This window comes from Anabrus simplex, chromosome 13 (assembly GCF_040414725.1).
Source record: "Anabrus simplex isolate iqAnaSimp1 chromosome 13, ASM4041472v1, whole genome shotgun sequence".
NCBI classification, from domain to species: Eukaryota; Metazoa; Arthropoda; class Insecta; order Orthoptera; family Tettigoniidae; genus Anabrus; species Anabrus simplex.
The window spans coordinates 79143772-79163505 of NC_090277.1; the positions used below are offsets into that span (position 1 = coordinate 79143772).

At 40.8% G+C, this 19734-nt stretch overlaps 1 protein-coding gene across 1 annotated transcript in view; it reads right to left on the reverse strand.

Moving 5' to 3' along the window:
- Positions 1–3729: 3729 nt before the first annotated feature.
- Positions 3730–19734, reverse strand: part of LOC136885050 (nuclear exosome regulator NRDE2) — a 56365-nt gene continuing 40360 nt past the window's right edge. Inside the window, exons 8-11 of the mRNA XM_067157444.2 lie at positions 16389–16554; positions 12549–12708; positions 7062–7255; positions 3730–3926 (exon numbers count right to left, since the gene is read on the reverse strand). Of these exons, the coding sequence (XP_067013545.2) occupies positions 3789–3926; positions 7062–7255; positions 12549–12708; positions 16389–16554 (658 nt within the window). The 3' untranslated portion in view covers positions 3730–3788. The remainder of the gene's footprint in view (positions 3927–7061; positions 7256–12548; positions 12709–16388; positions 16555–19734) is intronic.

Genomic DNA, 19734 nt, shown 5'->3' on the forward strand with positions numbered 1-19734 from the left:
AACATTAAAATCACTATAGTCCGCTTGATACTACTCCTCACCAGTTAAACAAAGCAGGGAAAGATTGTTCGTTATTGCTATGGAGAGCTATGCTTCAGCAATGCTAGGATTCAGCTAGAGGCCTTGTGATTGCCAATCCATGCTCCCAAGTTTACAGCTCCTGAGACCCCTTTTAGTTGCCTCTTACGACAGGCAGGGTATATCATGGGTGTTATTCTACTGCCCCCAACCCCAGAATATCAATAGATGGTATGGACACGTTCACTGCAAAGAGAAGCTCTATAGCGAGGACAAATATGTATCTGGAGTCTGAATGCCAGCGGCTGAAAAAATGGTGGAAGGACTGCCTAAAGGTGAACATTGAATATGCAAACGTCACCCCAGAAGATCGGTCTAAATGGAGACAGATGTGCCTATAAGCGAACCCCGCCAATGTGCGAGAATAACGCTAGGAAGATGAGTATGTTCCAATACATTTGAAAATTTTCAACGTCATATTTCTTTGTGGTACACTCGTGTTTGCACACTGAACGAGAGACAATGAGGTAAGACTGAGGCTGTGAAAATGGATGCGTTACTGCGGAGCATGAGAACTACCTGATGGAATTGGCTGAGGAATGAATGTGCAAGTTTAGAGGTGGATGCAGAAGAACCAGTTACGGATAGGATTGCTGCTCTGACAAGGTATGAACATTTCTGATGGAGGGAGGAACAGAGATATCCACAGTGTTTGCTCAACTGGTCTCCACCAGGGAGAAGATTTCAAGGAAGACCAAGGGCAACTTAGAGGGGGACAATACCTACAGCTGTGGAAAGGAGAGGTCTGGCAGGTTGGGAATATCTGGCATCAGAGTACTGGCAACCGCTGAAAAGTGGAAAAACCTGCAAAAGTGAAGTAAGATGTATGCCACATAATTCCTGCCCTAATTATCCTGAGCCTATCACAATGGTACCATTATATCAGCATAAGATTCTCTATTTAGTGATGCATATGTCACGAGCCAGAGTTGTAGACTAGCCTTTCTTCGAGCTATGCACTGTATAGAAACAAACTAGTATGGCATTATTAAGGATCATAGAAATTAGCTTGTTGACTTTTTTAAATACTGTAGTTATATATGTATTTTTTTATTTTATTTTTTTTGCTATTGGCTTTACGTCGCACTTATGGCGACGATGGGATACGAAAGGCCTAAGAGTTGGAAGGAAGCGTCCGTGGCCTTAATTAAGGTACAACCCCAATATTTGCCTGGTGTGAAAATGGGAAACCACGGAAAACCATCTTCAGACCTGCCGACAGCAGGATTCGAACCCACTATCTCCCGGATGCAAGCTCACAGCCACACTCCTCTAACCGCATGGCCAGTCATAATATAATAGTGTACTACATCATCATTATCATCATCATCATCTCTACCTCCATAGCAAAAAATGGTTAGCATTATTAGCTGCCATCCTCGAGGGCCCTGGTTCGATTCCTGGTACTGGCAGAAATTTCAGAATGACAGGAGAGCTAGTATGTAGTTAAAATGGTACTGTACATGCAACCCACCTCAATGGGGTTTGTGCCTGAAAAGAGCTGCACCAACTCAGGACGAGGACAAGAGTTTACTTTGATCGTTGTCGTATTTCCTTCCCCCTGTGAGTGGAGGTGATAGGATAACATCCATGGTATCCTCTACCTGTCGTAAGAGGTGATGAAAAGGGGCCCCAGGGCCTCTTAACTTGGGAGTGTGGGCTGGTGATGATGGGGCACTTAGCAGAGTCCTGGCATTGTTTCCAATTGCTTACGTCAGGCTCCTCTTTTTCATCTATCCTATCCAACTCTTGTTCTTTTTTGACTCCTATAATATTAGCTTTTTGAGGCCTTGGGAGTCTTTCATTTTCATGCCCTTCCATTGCTGACACACTTGTTGTTTGAAGTGTTGGATCTCTTCCATTTTCCTTGTGATAACAGGATGGTAGGCCATTCGTATCTGCTCTTAATACAATAATCATGACCATTTATTTATTATTATTATTATGCTGTATTGTTTAGTAGACCGAGCTACGTTTGTCGAGCCAAGCTCTGCAGTCGGGAGATGAGTGGGTTCAAACCCCACCATCAGTTTATCCTGAGAATGATTTTCAGTAGTTTTTCCCATTTTCACTTCCAGGCAAATGCTGAGACAGTTCGTATTCATAGGCCATAGCCGATTCCTTCCTCTTCCTTACCCAATTTCATTCACCCTCATTTGTCTTACCTTCAGTAGCTCTATGTTGGACTCAGGATGAACATCCGGCATTATGAGCACTGTCTGTACCCCGAACTAACACACTTCATAACTTGAACAGTTGGAGTGACAAATCAACATTCGTTAGATGTTCTAAGCACAGAGCACAACTAAGACAGTGAGGCAATTACCATGCTTTTTGCTACGCCACAGAGAGGGTGAGGGATGAGTAAACGCAAGCAGAAACCGCATACCCACCAGCCGACCAATGATAGAAATTCGCTGTACGAGGGGGTACCCAAAAATAACCGGAATAACATTGCCGTGGGCGAAGCTTGTGTAATTTTAAGAAGATTGCACAACAGTATTCTCAGAAAAGACTCGATTTGTGGCAGACAGGAGAATGGCTCGTCCACCACGACAATGCAACTGCACACAGCCATCTGATCTCTATTAGACAGTTTTTGGCTAAAAATGGCATGGTTCCGCTGCCCCATGCGACTTTTCTTATTTCCATGCATGAAAAGTGACATGAAAGGACGATTTGAAAATATTGAAGAGGTCAAGAAAAAATTGAGGGAGGAGCTGTCAGCCATTTCTATAGATGAAAGGATAAGGTTGTTTTGTAAGAAATTTGAAAATATGTAGCTTTTTTTTTTTTTTTGTAAACCCCCCCCGCATATCCAGCAATGGAGGTTGCTAGTCACTCACCATGATGTCAGTTCTCGTGGCTTGCATCACCCTGTGGATGGGGGTGGTAGAACAACATTCACGGTCATAAGAGACAACTAAAATTGGCCGCAGCGGCTCTTAACTGAGGAGCGTGGGATGGCGGTCATCATGGAGTAATTTTTCCCATTTTGTGTTTCCCGGATCAAAGATGCCGTATCATAGATGTCAAACCAATGTTGGAGGTTCAACACCAAGGTTAATCTTCTCTGCTCACATCCGTGTTTCCCTTCTTTTTTGCCTTCTACGATCAGTTGTGCCAGGCTGCATTTGTCATTTCGGAGGATATGACTGAAATAGGCTGCTTGCATTTTGCAAGGATTAAAATTTTGCACGATTTCCTGGAGTGACTGAGTACCTCCTACTTGGTAACGTCATCTACCCATAGCATCTTCAACATTCTGTGACACACAGACATTTCAAAGGCCTGCTAGATTCACTGGTGATGCTATTAGTCGCTCAGTGCCCATTCTTCAATGCCATACAGTAGCACTGGGAACAAGCAACCTTTCACGACACGCCAATTTGTTTTGAATCAGAGGTCAGGTTTCCCACAAGATGTTTTAATTTCTCTTGCAATGTCAAACTCTTGTTTGGATTTCTACAGCTCGATCCCACTGTTATGTTCACCAGCATCCTGCATACTAGAAATGTGACACCCTTTCAATGATGTTTCCGTCCAGGGAGAAAACAGTGATGGTAATTTTCTCATTGCTGACTACTGTCAATGTTGTTTTCTGATCGGACAGGAATCAAAATAAAAAATAACAAGGAAATGATTTCAAATTTCAACAAAAAGATGTTCCTTTTTAATAATTTACATAATTACAATAGAAGAGAGACATTTTAAGCTTTAGGTGGATCACTTCGAAGTATATCAAGCTCTTCAGGGGTCACGTGTACTCGTAACTCTTTCTCCATCAGCAGATCCTGTAGTTCGGGTAACTTAGCAGGTAAGAGTTTCGTTGCTTCCACGTAGAGTACCTGCGAAGCATATCACAATGTTTATAGCACAGGGTACAATAGAACCTGTCATGCTGACTGAAAAATTATGACACAGTAATCAGGAATGTATGCCAAACGAAACAGAAGAAATGCTGTGATACTGAGCAGAAAAACACTTATAGATAGTAAATATCAACAACAAAATACATGTTTACATTGATGAGGCAAAGAAATACCAAATGTTTAAAATCAACAGTAATAAACAACTAGGAAATTAATTCATTGGGCTGGAGCCACGGAAGCGCTCCATGCTTCGTCTTGGTGGACTAAGTGCGGACCACGGAACTGTTCCATTGTCTCAGTTTACTACGCAATTCAACTTTCCATCACGAGATGTCTGAGTAAGTTGCATTTGTAATTTGTGCAGAGACTCTTTGCCTTCAATTTTAATGTATTTATTTACTTATTTATCTGTCTTCTTTCAAATGGCGAAGTTATGGCGCATCGCCCTCTGTTACACTTAACCACACTTATAATACTTTTCTGCAGATATATTAAGAGAAGAGGGGAGGAAAACCAGAAGATGTACTTAAAAAAAGGAGAAGACTGGTGGACAGACAGGCAGCAATGGAAGTCCTTGATTCACAACCCAACCCGGGAAGCTGGAAACGGGAAATGAAGATGGTTTTCTGGTTTTCCTCCCCTCTTCTCTATGCACTCCCACACTGAATCTGTCCACCTCTTTCGAAGTCTTCCTTGTGGTCTCTTTCCTGTTAACTTCTCTGAAAAAGCTTTTTTTGGCACTCTCTCTTCTCCCGTTCTCATCATATGCCCATACCACTTTGGCTTTGTTGTTTCTATCCTGTCTTGAAGTTTCAAGATTCCTGTCCTTTTCCTTATCTCTTCATTTCTAATTCTATCCTTTCTGGCCTTGTCCTCAATACCCCGTAGGAATTTCATCTCCGCTGCCTGTATTCTACTCTCCTCTCGTTTTGTTGTAGTTCACGATCCAGTTGCGTAGGTTAGTATGGGTTCATAATAGGCTGAATATAATACTTTCTTACATTTCTTCGGAACATCTTGGTTCCACAAAGGAAAGGAAAGGAACCGGCCACCCCACCGTACGTAAACTCTGGCTCAGGCATACCTCTGCGGAGGTTCGGACCTGCCTTTGGGCAGAATACATCCTTACCTTACCTTACCATACACTACTATCAGAATTTTTGTACATAGCTTTTATCATTTGCACTTCCACTCTGTTGACTTGTTTTCTCCTTAATGTGTCCCATACCAAATGTCTCGGTACACTGTCATAAGCCTTCTCAATGTCAATAAATGTCATCACTATGTCTTTTCCAAACTCCCACCTTTTCTCCATCATATGTCTTAATGTAAAGATCAGGTCAAACGTTATTGTTATACGAAGGTGAATGGTGAAGAGGAATTGCAAGGGTAGATCCAGCGCAAGTATTACAATTAAGTAATGCTGTACGAGGCTACGAGGCTAAAAACTACACATATCTGTTCCCTCACAGGAAGTATGTGAGTGAGATGATCAATCTCTGATAAGCCTTCCGAAAATTCATGCTCCACATGTGTGAATCAGTCATGCACTTAGGTGCCATTACTTAGCAAACACTTAGATTAATGTATTGCATCATGCGCCCGTGCGATTATGCGAAGCGCAATGATATTTTTATCAAGTAATAAATTAAAATTTGCAAGAACTGTCTCCAAATGGCTTCTAAAATCTCTAGAAAAGTCATTAATTGCTATCTTGTAAATTCTGTCACTAAATTACTAAGAAAGACTCCAAATCTAGCAACTAGTCTCTAGAATCGACTAGACAGATGTGATTACATAAAATCAGCTTCATGGTCCGTATCGAACGAACAAGAACATAGCACATGGGATCGAGAGATTTACAATCCATATACGCGTCACGATATATGGGTTTCAGTAAACATTGCACATTCACACATATTTCTGCTGAGTTTTGATGACCAGGCAAGCCCTCTGGGGCGGGTTCTTTTTTTTTTTTAAAGGAAGAAGCACTTTTACAGATACACATTTATGATACTATTAATGGGATGCACATCGTCCCCTTAGCCCCGCATCCCAATACCGGGTCGAGGATGAAGTGAGATGATATTTTCACCATATTTTTACGGCTGGATGACCTTCCTGATGCAAACCTCAGTTGAGAAGATAATGAATATGAAATTAATGATGGTGAATGAAACTGGGTAAGGAAGTGGAAGGAATCGGCTGTGGCTTATGAATAGGAACTGTCCTGACATTTGCTTGAGAGTGCAAAAGGAAAACCACCAAAAAAAAAAAAAAAAAACTATTTCAGGACAGCTTGTGGTGGGGTTCGAACCTACTCGTCTGCCGAGTGCAGAGCTTGGCTCCATAGACATAGCATGTTAATACGTGTGGCTACTCCGCTCAGTGATACTATTACTGAAATATAAAATTGTTGATCCAAGAACTGGTATTATCAAAATCATTTACATTTGGGGAAAAAAGAATTTATCTGAGGAAGGAGTGACAATTCTGCATGAGATTCATCATTACTACTTAGTCTCGCATTTTGTTGTAGTTCAATATCACCACTTAGATATTTTCCATCTTCATTATCAAAATACAGCTCTTCAGAATCACTATTTATGAGGAAACATTCATTTCTTCGTCAACAAGAGATGAATGTATTCTTCAAGACGCCATGATGGCTACACGTTAGCGGGAAAGATGTTCCGCTCCAATGAAGCTGAAATAACACCAGATCGCTTTCAAAACACGCAAAATGGAGTGGTATATCTGCCGTACAGAACTTCTTTGAGCATTTCCACAGAATCTCAAAGCATGACTCTATATTGCGTTCATTTGTGAGATCGGCGAAGTACACACTGCACCAAAACGTATATATATGGGTTTGGCAGTGAATGGGTTAATAAACGTCGAATTTCATTTGTAAGCGGCCAATAAATGGCGTACAAAGCTGAAATGGTGGGATAGTTCACCAAAAAATAAGCTAAAATTGGGAGAAATAAGAATAATCAGGAGGGGGAAAAAACTGTCAGGGCGTCTCCCGCCTAAATCGAGAAAGTTGGCAGGTATGAAATATGTATGAAATAAACAACATACTTTCTAGTATGGTAGTATGTAACATACCTTTACCCAAGGGCATTCTTCAACTGCCCTATAAAAAGTACTAGTGTACAACTCCTCCTTGCCTTGTTCAGAGAGGAATTGAAGGTACAGACGCCACAGTAAAGGGCTCCTCTTGGTAGTAGGTAACTTCAGAAACTGCTTAAAGAAAGCAGAGAGCCAATTTTTTCCACTGGGAGAGGTAATTACTGGGCCACCTGAAACAAAACAGTTATAAAGGCATTAAAATACATCCTTAATTACAAATTTCAATCACGTAATTTATACAGGGTGTGTAAGCTATTTGAGGACATGCCGGTACAACCAGTTTGCCAAAAACTGTATCAGTACACCATGCATTTATTGGACCGTGTGATACCTGTGGTTTTACGTAGTACCAATTCATTTCAGTACTGGCAAGAAAACTGACATGTTGTTGAGCTGCCAAATTTTAATAATACATGCTGTGAGTGCTTCTATCAAAAGAAATTTTAATCAGAAAAGACCAATCATCAGCAAAAACAGTAGTACAATTACCTCTCAGAATGTAAATAACCTACTAACGCACAACACTAATACACTTAAATTTTGTACTCATTTGTTCTGTGAATAACTGGTGTGTCCCTTTGTTCTTATGTTATAGAGCTTTATCCACAGATTATTTTCGGAGTAAAGGCGGATCCAATATGTGGCCAACAACCTACAATAAACTCTAGTTTTGTTGTATTATGTTACAGTATGATTAAGTTTTTATTAGTAAGAATAAGTACATATTTATCTATTCAAAGAGAAATGTTTTCTCCATACTGGCAGCCAATATGCAATTCCTAAATTATTTGTGTCATGTCCGACTCGTTGGCTGAACGGTCAGCGTACTGGCCTTCGGTTCAGAGGGTCCCGGGTTCGATTCCCGGCCGGGTCGGGGATTTTAACCTTAATTGGTTAATTCCAATGGCACGGGGGCTGGGTGTATGTGTTGTCTTCATCATCATTTCATCCTCATCACGACGCGCAGGTCGCCTACGGGAGTCAGGCAGAAAAGACCTGCACATGGCGAGCCGAACCCGTCCTGGGATATCCCGGCACTAAAAGCCATACGACATTTCATTTCATTTGTGTCATTAACATGCAAGTTCGAAATTGAATGTGTAATAAAGTGTATTAGTATAATAAAGAGTAGGGACACTCTTCGGAGGCAGCCCTACCCAGGGAGTGGCGCCCCTGCCTATGTGAGTCCCAGAGCACACTGACCCGGTGTGTAACATCTGGTATGGGTCCCAGCTCAGGGGTACGAGTGAAGACCTCAACGGCATCTACGGCGGAGAAGGTGGACTTCGGTATGGCGGAGATGGCGGAAGGGGCATACCCGTAGCGTCTGTACTCCAGAGGAGCGGCTACGAAAGGTGTCTGTCTCCATGTTAGGGGCGGCCTAATTTTGAACCTGGCAGTAGGTATAAAATGCCTTTGGGTGTGGCGAGCCCATCGTAACAATAGCCTATATGGACAAAGCAGATATGGTGCCTCGGAAAAGGTTAGGACGTCCCCTGCTAAAAGCGACGCACAGCTCTTCAGGTGCTGGGGGAACTGTGAAAAATGGGCAACCAGCACCAAACTACATCAAAATTGCAACAGTAAATGTACTGACACTGACGGGAAAGACAGAAGAACTGGTTGACTTCATGATAGAAAAAGATATAGCCCTACTTGGACTGTGTGAGACCAAGAAGAGGGGTACAGGGGAGATCCCTCTGAGAGAAAGATACAGGTGTATTACAGCGGAGGATCTGAAGCAAAAAATGGAGTGGTCATCATACTTAGATGAGAAATCCAAGAATATGTGGAATATACAAAGTACGTCAGCGATAGGATGATGATGATGAGACTCCAGTTTGAAAATGGCGTGAAACATCTATTTCAGTTGTATGCCCCACAAACTGGTTGCATAGATGAACATCTAGAGGACTTCTTAGAGGAAGTGGAGAGACAGATAGAAGATAAGGAAGTACTATTGATGGGATATCTAAATGCACAAGTTGGAATGGAAAGACAAGGAAAGGAAGATGTTGTAGGGCCCTTTGGATATGGAAATGTAAATCCAGAAGGCGAGTTGTTGGTGGATTTTTGCATGAGGAATCAAATGATTGTTGGAAACACCTGGTTTAGGAAGAAGAACAGTCAGAAGATTACAAGGTATGGTTGAGGAGACAGACGAACAAAGACCATGATTGATTATATAATAATAGAGAAAGAACACCGGAAGAACCTTGTAGATGTAACAGCCATGCTGAAGAAGCCTTTGGTGGAGATCATAAGAGTTGTGATAGGAAAATTGAAAGTTGGAAAGATTGAAAAACCCCAATTAAGAAGAGAGAAAAGAATTAAAGTATGGAAGTTGAAGGAGAAAAGTATACAAGAAGAATTTCAAAGGGAAATAATACCCTTGGTACCCAGGACAGAGGTGGGGAATGTTGAAGAGGAATGGAAAAGATTTAAGGAAGCACTGGTTGGATGTGCAGAAAAGGTGTGTGGTAGAACATCAGGAAATGTGAAAGACAAAGAAACACACTGGTGGAATGATAGGGTAAAGATTAAAGTGAAGGAAAAGAAAATGGCATGGAAAGCATGGAAAACATCTAAGACTGAAGAAAGTAGAAGAAAATATGTGGAGGCAAAGAATTTGGCCAAGAAAGTAGTGGAGGAAGAAAAGAGGAAAAGCTGGGCCTTATTCACACAGAAATTGAGCGATGATACGCAGGGCAGCAAGAAATTACTGTATGGTATCTTAAGAAACAAAAAGAGAGATCAAGTAAACACCAGATTTGTGAAGGAGTGGCATAATTTTAACAAAGCCAGAAGAAATAAGAAACAGATGGAGAAAGTATTTTCAGAAGCTGCTGAACATAAGAACGGATAACAATCATTCAATGGACGACCAGGAAAGGCAATTAGTTGATGAAGAAATGGATAAAGAAATTACAATGAATGAAATCGAAATGGCAGTAAGAAAGATGAAGAATGGAAAAACTGCTGGAATAGATGAAATTTAAGTGGAGATGATAAAGGCAGCTGGAGCTGTAGGCCTGCAGTGGACATATCGGGTTCTCAGGAATGTCTGGGAAAATAAGGAGGTCCCTGACGACTGGAAAAAAGGAATAATCATCCCAATTTTCAAGAAAGGTGATAAGAAAGTTTTGAAGAACTACAGGGGAATTACTCTAATATCCCATGTTGCTAAGATAATGCAAAGGATACTGGAAAGTAGAATAAGGTTGAGGGTTGAGAATCAGATACAGGAAAATCAGTTTGGTTTGAGAAGTGGAAGGTCAACAACAGAGCCCATTTTCATTATGAGACAACTAATGGAAAAGCATTGGGAGTACGGGAATGATATGGTGATGACATTCATTGACATTGAAAAAGCATATGACAGTGTCCCCAGGACGAAAGTTTGGGACAGTCTGGTGCAAAAAAGGAACTGGACAGGAATTAATAAAAATGATCATGGTATTGTATAAGGAATGTTGTAGTTGCGTGCAAACACAAGTTGGCAGGACAAGTTGGTTCAAAATAACTAGTGGGCTGAGACAGGGAAGTGTCCTGTCACCAATCCTGTTTACAATAGTAATGGATGACATGAGAACAGCAAAAGCAGCATATGGAGGAAGAGAAATGAACATGATGTTATTTGCAGATGATATTGTCATTTGGGGAGAAGACGACAGGAAGGTTCAAGAACAGTTGAATGTGGTGAATGGGAAGATCGAAGAATGTGGATTGAAAATAAGTGTAGAAAAGAGTAAAACTCTTGTTATGACTAGAGGGGAGAAAGAAGGGAAAGGTCATTGCAGACAAGCCCCTGGAAGTAGTGGAAATGTTTAAATACCTGGGGAGTGAATTAATGGAGAATGCTCGACTGGATGCTGAGATTTAGTAAAAGGATTCAAGCTGGAAGTTGTTTCTGTCATAGTGTAAGAAACATGTTATGGGACAAAGATGTGCCAACGGAAGCAAAGGATACTATGTACAAGATGTATTATGTACCCATAACAACTTACGGAGCAGAAACTTGGACAATGACAAAGAAGGATGAGAGTCGAATACAGGCAGCCGAAATGAAGTTCTTGAGGAGTATGATACAGAAGAGTAGAAGAGACAAAATAAGGAATGAGAAAATCCAGGAAGAAATTGGAGTGGAAAAAATGAATGATAGAATAGAGAAGAGCCGACTAAGATGGTTTGGGCACATAAAGTGAATAAGCGACGAAAGAATGCCAAAAAAGGTGATGGAAATGCAAATCCAAGGAAGGAGAGGCCGTGGACGACCACGATTGAGATGGAAGGATACCATCCAACGCAGCATTATAGAAAGAAACCTGGACTGGGACACAGTGTTGGAGGAGGAGTGGTGGAAAGACCGACGAAAGTGGAGAGGAACCATATTTGTCCCTACCCGGCTACAGCTGGATAAAGGGAAATGATGATGATGATGATGATGATGATGATGATGATGATGATGATGAGTATCCAAGTTATATACATGGCTCAACCTTTAGGATAGACAAAGCCAGCGCACTAGCTTGCTGCTCTATTCCAGCTGAACTATCTGCGTTCTGTGCGGCAGGCTGAATTAGCACGCCTGATATGAGTCGGTTCATTTGAAGCGAGCTGGCATGAGTTCCAAGAGTGCTAGGCATGCCTCTAGATAGGAATCTGTGCTAGTAAGACCTAGGCTTCATTCTAAATCTCATCCTCTGTATGACCACCGGCCAGCTTGTCCACGTTTGACTTCAAGGAAAACTTTCCTCAGAACAACGGAGGCTCTCAAAGGACTACACAAAACCCGAATTTGTAAATGGCGAGGGAGGTTCAAACACTCAGGAGAATGGCTGACTCAATCGAAGAACTCCCCTCTGGTCATGCAGAAGGTTGGCTAACATGGAAATCTCTCAATAGATTGCGTTCAGGTGTTACAAGATGCAAATCTAACCTGGTGAAGTAGAGTTTTCGCATAGACCCACCGCTATGTGATTGTTGTTCTCCACAGACAACGCCTCATCTTCTCCAATGCAAACTGTATCCAACTACATGTACTATGGAAGATCTCATGCAAGCAACGCCCGAGTCCCTGAAAGTGGCTAATTATTGGTCAGCAACTATATGTTTGTTCTTCTGCCATGTTCTGTGGTCTTCTTAGACCCTCCTATTGTGGTTCGTCACTTCTAAAGACAGTCTTCACATTAAGGAACCAAGATAGCTTCTAATTTTCCAAGCACCGTGCTCAACAGGTATATAGGTCAGATCCTATCACATTGGGACTTTTTCCTTTCTTTTATGTTATGTCGTTATATGTTTGTCTTTTGGTCGTACAGTTTGTACTTATATATTAGTGCTTCTGTTAAGATAACTAACTAACTAACTAACTAACTACTTCTGCTAACAGGCATTCTAAAAACAGGGTTTCGGTCTTGCCTGGCAATTCTCTCTGTGTTATCTATAGAACAACAAACTTACCAGTAGCAAGAAATGTATGACTCTGGACGCAAGCCTCATCAAGTTGAGCCTGCTTATGTCGTGCGAGAAACACTTGGAATACAGGAGCCATCAACGAGGTAGTCTTGTTGAAATACCTAGACAGTTTCCACCAGGGACTGCTGGCACAACCGAGCCTGGTCTGCAACAAAATTATTCAAAATTAAGAAGAGAATCAGAAAACTAATGGTATGAATGACACAATTAAGGAGGGTAAAATAACATTTTTATGATAAAGATAACATTCATTAAAACATTTTCAATCTGGTTTCATCAGTCTGCACCATAATTCGATCACATGTGGCAGTGCATAGGAACCCGTAACATAAATCAGAACTACTCATTTACAAGAAAGCCAAGACATACAGTCCAATTCACTACGTTTTCTTTGTTCTACAATGGTTTGCTGCCAAGACAGCAACCCCCCTGTGGGTGGGGGCGGTAGAATAACACACATGGTATCCCCTGCCTTTCATAAGAGGCGACTAAAAGGGGCCTCAGGGGCTCTGAACTTTGGAGCGTGGGTTGGCGACCACGGGGCCCTCAGCTGAGTCCTGGCATTGCTTTCACTCACTTGTGCTAGGATCCTCACTTTAATCTATCCTGTCCGACCTCCCTTCGTCAACTCTTTGTTCTTTTCCGACCCCGACGCTATTAGGTTTGCGAGGGCTAGAGAGTCTTTCGTTTCCATGCCCTTCATGGCCCTTGTCTTCCTTTGACCGATATCTTCATTTTTCTAAGTGTCGGATCCCTTCCATTTTCCCCTCTGATTAGTGTTATATAGAGGATGGTTGCCTAGTTGTACTTCCTCTTAAAACAATAATCACCACCACCACTACCAAGACAGCAATTGCGTATCGAGACCTGTATCTGATGACTAGAGCAACTGTCAGTCCATAAAATATGTAATAAAAGTGTGTGGTGGGTGTGCGAGACCTTTTAATATTGTAATTTACAAGTAGACTGTTTTAAGATATTCGATACTTTACATGGACCACAAGGTAGAGAGAGGGTTAAAAAAGCGAGTTTTCTGCAAAAAGCAGGACATCTGGTCAACCTATATATTGTTCTTAATACAGTATTCGAACAGCAGTGAACACTGTAACTGCAAAAACTTGTAATGATGAAAACTGTGCTTTATTTATTAACCCGCGGTTACTCGCATGGTGAGCGCGGCGCTCACCTTCGTACTATATTGCTTCTTGTTGGAATGTTACAAGACCTCCAACTTTGAAACTCCCTGTACCTTTCTAACAGATTGTTCTGGAGGGGATGTGCCAGTCACTTTCATTACCTTTGAAAACAAACACCCGCAATTCATTATTAGGCACAGTAGTGTATGTTTGGTGAGCGGTGCGCTCAGTAGCGAGTAACTGTGCTAGTTACATTTCGCGCTTCGTAATAGGTCAGGGTTTGTTTCATGCTTGTGTTTAATGTGAAATCTTTATACTGTGACTGTTGTTAGACAATATATACAAGTTACAATGCCATCCACTAATCAGATACTTTCGTGGTTGGCTGAAACGGAGGAAAAAGTGCTCTTGAACAACGAAACTGAAAGTAATGAAACAGAGGAGGTTTACGAAAATGATCATAACTGTGTTTCAGAGTGTCTGCAAGTTTTGGGAAAAAGAGGAAATTTTGTTTATTGAATTCTGTGAGATCAGTTTAAATGGCTTGTTTTACAGCCAGATGCCCTTCCTGATGCCAACCTTAGTTGAGGAGCTAATAAAGATGAAATAAAATATGATGCATGAAGTTGGCTAAATAGGTGGAAGGAATCGGCTGTAGTTTATGAATAGAATCTGCCCCGGCATTTGCCTGGACGCGTTAACAGAAAACTATTCTCAGGACAGCTAACGGTGGGGATCGAACTCGCGCGTCTCCCAAATGTAGAGCTTGCCTCCGTGGCCATTCCACTCGGCCGTGTTCCTAAATAAATAGCTATCTCAAATTGACATATTAAAAATACCTCCAAATTTATATGAGCGCTCCGCTCACTAGCGAGTAACGACGCACGTAAAGACCTAGCGAGTAATGCCGGGTTAAATAACCAACAAGTTTTCGAACACCAACCTTTCAATCTCCACTCACATCAAGTTCCAACAAATCACCTTTGGCAGTTGAAGTCCTGAAACCTTTATCCACATTCTCCCACTCTACATATTGTTACTTCTTTCAAATATAAAATACCTCAATACATCACACACGATCTACTACAAAAAATGCCTTTCCCTAAACACTAAGGCCCAGTTTCATCAACGAGAGTTAGATATACTCTACCCCTGCGTTTGTTAACTCAGGGTTAATACTTTTAACTCATTCCTACTCATTTAACCAAGTTATTTCAGCAGAGGGTTAACTAAAACCGCATTAAACCTTGCCGGAAACAGCTGCCGTACCGATCAAGGAGACAGTGACTAACAATCAGAAATTATGAACACACTTCTTACATGGTTCTTTAGTTTTATTTCATGCGCGGTATTTTGTTTTTTTCTCAGTTCCGTTGTAGATATTATTCTTCCATTATTGTGATAGAACTGACTGCAGTCATTGAAAAATGGAGGAAGTTCAGAAGAGAGATAGGGGCACGAATAAGCCACCAAGTACCACAGCATTATAGAATGCAAGAAAACTGACGGTGTAAAATTTTTAAAAAATAGGACACATGGGAAAAAATAACAGGGGAATTTAATAGCACTGCCCACACTACAGGCCATCTTACAACTATTTCACGAATTTTGAGGTTAAAATCACTGATTACTTGCAAATTGACAGAAAAATACTCTTTCAGTCTCTGACCATTATATGAAATGACCCTGTCGTATAATAAAACGTTAATGCAATCAATGCCTGCAGTATAGAAGAGAGAGGCCTGTTTCGGTCAGTTGTGTATTCTAACATCTCGTGAATTCCATTGACGACTTTATTGACGAGGGTTTCTGACAGTCTATACCCCTTCAGAAATTGTTCTGGAGATAGATTTTGAAAGTTATTTCTTCTTATTACAGGCCTATTTCTGTTAATAACACCATTTAAAAAATCTCAATAAGCAACTCTGCAAACGCATGATCTACGGCAACCATTTTGCTTTGAACCTCAAGTTTAACCCAGGTAAAAGGAGGGATTAATTTAACTCCAGCCTTAATCTAGAGTTTAAATTAACCCTCCTTGATGAAACAGAATGAATGGTCAAATTCAGAGTTAAAACTGTATAACTTGGGGTTTTGGGTTTAACCCACGTTGATGAAACCGGCCCTAAGACCTGTCACCATAAAATGGTTCTGAAGCTGCATTTCTTGTAGAACTGGAGGAAAAAGAGCGCAAAATCATCAGATACATCATGGGGTCCAATTACAAGAATAGCATCCAGCAAAAAAAGATCCATCAAGGAAGTCTATAGCAAAATAGAAAAAATTTCAGACACAATCCGCAAGAGAAGGGCATGATTTTAAAGATTTTACAGTCGCCTCAAACAAATGGGCAGAAACAAGTTGACCAAAAAAATGTGTTCACTTTTTAAAAATCAAAATCCAAAACCATAATGTTGTGGTTTAGAAACATCAAAGACCTCCAAATGCTACAGATCAGACCTGAAGACCCTTTGACAGATACCTCTTCCGAAAAAAATAATAGTGACAATCGGGCTAAACCAAGGCAAACAACCAAAAAGAAGTTAAGGACAGAGCAATGCAACTAGGCCCACTCACAAAGAATGGGGGACTCAAAAGAAAGCAAAGTTCACTGCCAAATATAACAAGACTTAAACTGTCCCTCGATTGTCCCAGCCCCAGCAAATAAATAAAAATAACAAATAAATACCTCAATACTAGCAACAGTAGCTAGGAAGTGTTGGTTGTCTGGAAACTCTTGCAGAGCTCTGTGCAGTACTTCTTGCAGAACAGAGTAGGCACCAGAAGTTGATCGACAGTGATGGTGAAGCATAGAGATGTAACTCTCAAAGATAGCTTCTCTCTGGCACATAGCTCTACACAGAAGAATGCACATGATTAACCAATCTAAAGAAAAGGGCTGAATGTCTACAGTTAAATAATAAATAAACAGAGAAATGTCAAATATAAGGCCATATTTAACCCAACAATCCAGGCACACTTATTTTGCCACGCTGAGTGGCTCAGACGGTTGAGGCGCTGGCCTTCAGATCCTAACTTGGCAGGTTCGATCTTGGCTCAGTCCGGTAGTATTTTAAGGTGCTCAAATATGTCAACCCCGTGTCGGTAGATTTACTGACACGTAAAAGAATTCCTGCAGGACAAAATTCCGGCACCTCGGTGTCTCCGAAAACCAAAAAGTAGTTAGTGAGACATAAGGCCAATGACATTATTATTATTATTATTATTATTATTATTATTATTATTATTATTACACTTATTTTTGAAGTACGGTGCTTGTGTATTTTGTTGATTTAAAATTTGGGTCCCATTTACATGTGTTCAGAGCATCTGTAAAAACCTGTATATCTTTTAAATGCATTGTGTAGAATAAGAAGAAATCCAGACAACCGTGGGAAAAGAAACGAGACAAAAAGAAATGGTCCCTTCATTGAGAGTGGATTTCAGCTTCCCTCTTGTAGCTGAGAAACAGAAATGTGTTCATAGGGGAGATGAGAAACTGATAAGCAAAAAACTGAGATATAGTCTGATTCAGAACAAGAAGAAACTCTCCCCATCCCTTTCTGCAACAATACCCACATGCCACTCAGTATAGCCCGGATTACAACACTATTATGTAGCCACATTTAAAAGTAGTCTGCATTTTTTTTCTTTGCTTTACGTCGCACCGACACATATAGGTCTTATGGCGATGATGGGATAGGGAAGGCCTAGGAGTGTGAAGGAAGCGGCCATGGCCTTAATTAAGGTACAGCCCAAGCATTTGCCTGGTGTGAAAATGGGAAACCACAGAAAACCATCTTCAGGGTTGCCAACAGTGGGATTCAAACCCACTATCTCCCGGATGCAAGCTCACAGCTGCGCGACTCTTAACCGCACAGTCAACTCGCCCGGGGTCTGCATTCTTTGACAAGAAGATTCTGGAATTTGATTTGAAAAAGAAGGCCCAGGCTCACTATTTTCTACTTATAAACCACTACACCATGACCAAAGAAAAATAAGACACGGTTATATATTTGTAACAACTGCTGCTCAACTTTGTAAGAAAGTGTGACCAGATCGAAGGCCATCCCACTTCCATACATTTGGCAATGCTAGTTTTCAATGAATTGCGGTGTACCTTGTCACTGGACAAGGAGGGGCTAAAATTTTACAGTTCCAGGAAAAAAAGTCATGTTCTGAACCAGACATTAAAAGACTTAAAAATATCGAGCCATTGGGTTCCTGTGTCTGCACTGTGTATCTAGTCTTCTAATAATCCTATTCATCTTTAAAACATGACACAGAATCGTTGAGTAGAGGTGGAGGTGAATTTTTAGTGAATAAATAACACATCAACGAAGATCATTTTAGTGATAATAGTGATATAATTGAAAATGGATATCGAGAAATCGGACCTGATGGCAATGCAGTGGCAGTTCAGGTAACACAAACATTTCGTTCTGTTACTCCGAATGATTATATGGATGTTGTTGAACCTGTCCATAATTTTGAAAGAGTATAATAAATAGATTATTTTTTTACATATGTTAGGAGGAGACAAACTATTCAGTGACATAACCAATTGTGTATATATCAATGCAGCAATCAAACAGGCACATTCCAGTAAAATAGATACAGAATGGGAAGACACTTGCGCACAGGAAATAAAAGCTGAAATACATGGTCACCATTCCACTTCCAGAATCATGTGATTATTGGTTTAGGGAGATTCTGACAACATGAGAATGTGACAAATACAGCCTACCTCAGTGTCGAGTATCACCAGCAGAGGGTGGAGGTTTGAACCAACCACCTTATGACTCAATGAATAGAGAAATGGATGTGATGGTATGTTTTCTAATATTATTGAAAATGTGAATACATTGTGATCAATAGTTTTTATAATATTTAACTTCTTCTGAAACAATGTGCTCTGCTTCAATGTTTCCTAAATAATAGTTTGACACCTGGGGTTAAGCAGAGTGAAAATGTGGGCAGGATAGGGTTAACACATGACACATAGCTTGAAATGAACCAACTGGTGATGACGAATGTACAAATTTGGAAAAAAACAAAACAAAATAACAACATAGAGAGGACAGGACGTAAATCTTTAATGCCAGCATACAGCAAGCCACCTGGTGATGAACGAGCATACCATTACAATTCTCAAACGGTAAACTATTCTTAAATTCAAACCAACATTATTGTAGAAGATTTATTTTTATTACTCTGGAACAGTCAAGATTTTCTTCTGAAGACGCAGAGCAAAGTTCTCTGCAAAAAAGAGTTTCACCCTGTTTTCTTGGCACAACATAAGCCCAAATGTCCATATCATGTCTGCTATATTAGCAATGTTTGGTTTTACCAGCAATTACTGCTGAACTGCTGCAATTTTAAGTTGTTTAAGCCTAGTTTTATGACCAGATGCCCTTCTTGATGCCAACCCCATGTGGGTGATGCATTCACTATTGCGTGTTTCTGAGTTAGTTAGTAGAGTTATATGCTGCATGTAAATGAAGCTACGTATTAAGACAATTGCAAACACCCAGCTCCAAGCTAGAAGGGTTAAACTACATCTGGTTAAAATCCCTGGCCAGGAATCAAACCTGGATCCCTCTGAACCAAAGGCCATTATGCTGATCATTCAGCCAAGGAGCAGGACAAGTTAATGAAGATGAATATCGAAATGAAAAGAAAAAACGTTGGGGAATGATCACTCAAAGAATGAAGAAAAAAGGAATCAAAGGGGAAGGGGAGGCTGAAAGCTTAAGCCTCAAAATCTCCTAAAATCACAGCACTGGAAGAAAATATAATGTCATGGCAAACATTGTCTCTAAGTTCCTGAATCTTATCATCAATAACATTATATCTCTTCTGCAACCACTCATCCCAGCATTACTACGGTAACTCGTCAACATGTACACAACAGATAGGGTAGAACTCCAGTATCTGCTCAACAGGCTCGTTGTTAGATGCTCCACTGCAGCGCACAGCAGATTGTCACATCACGATTCTTATTTGTTCCTAATGGCTTAGTTTATGGTTGCCAA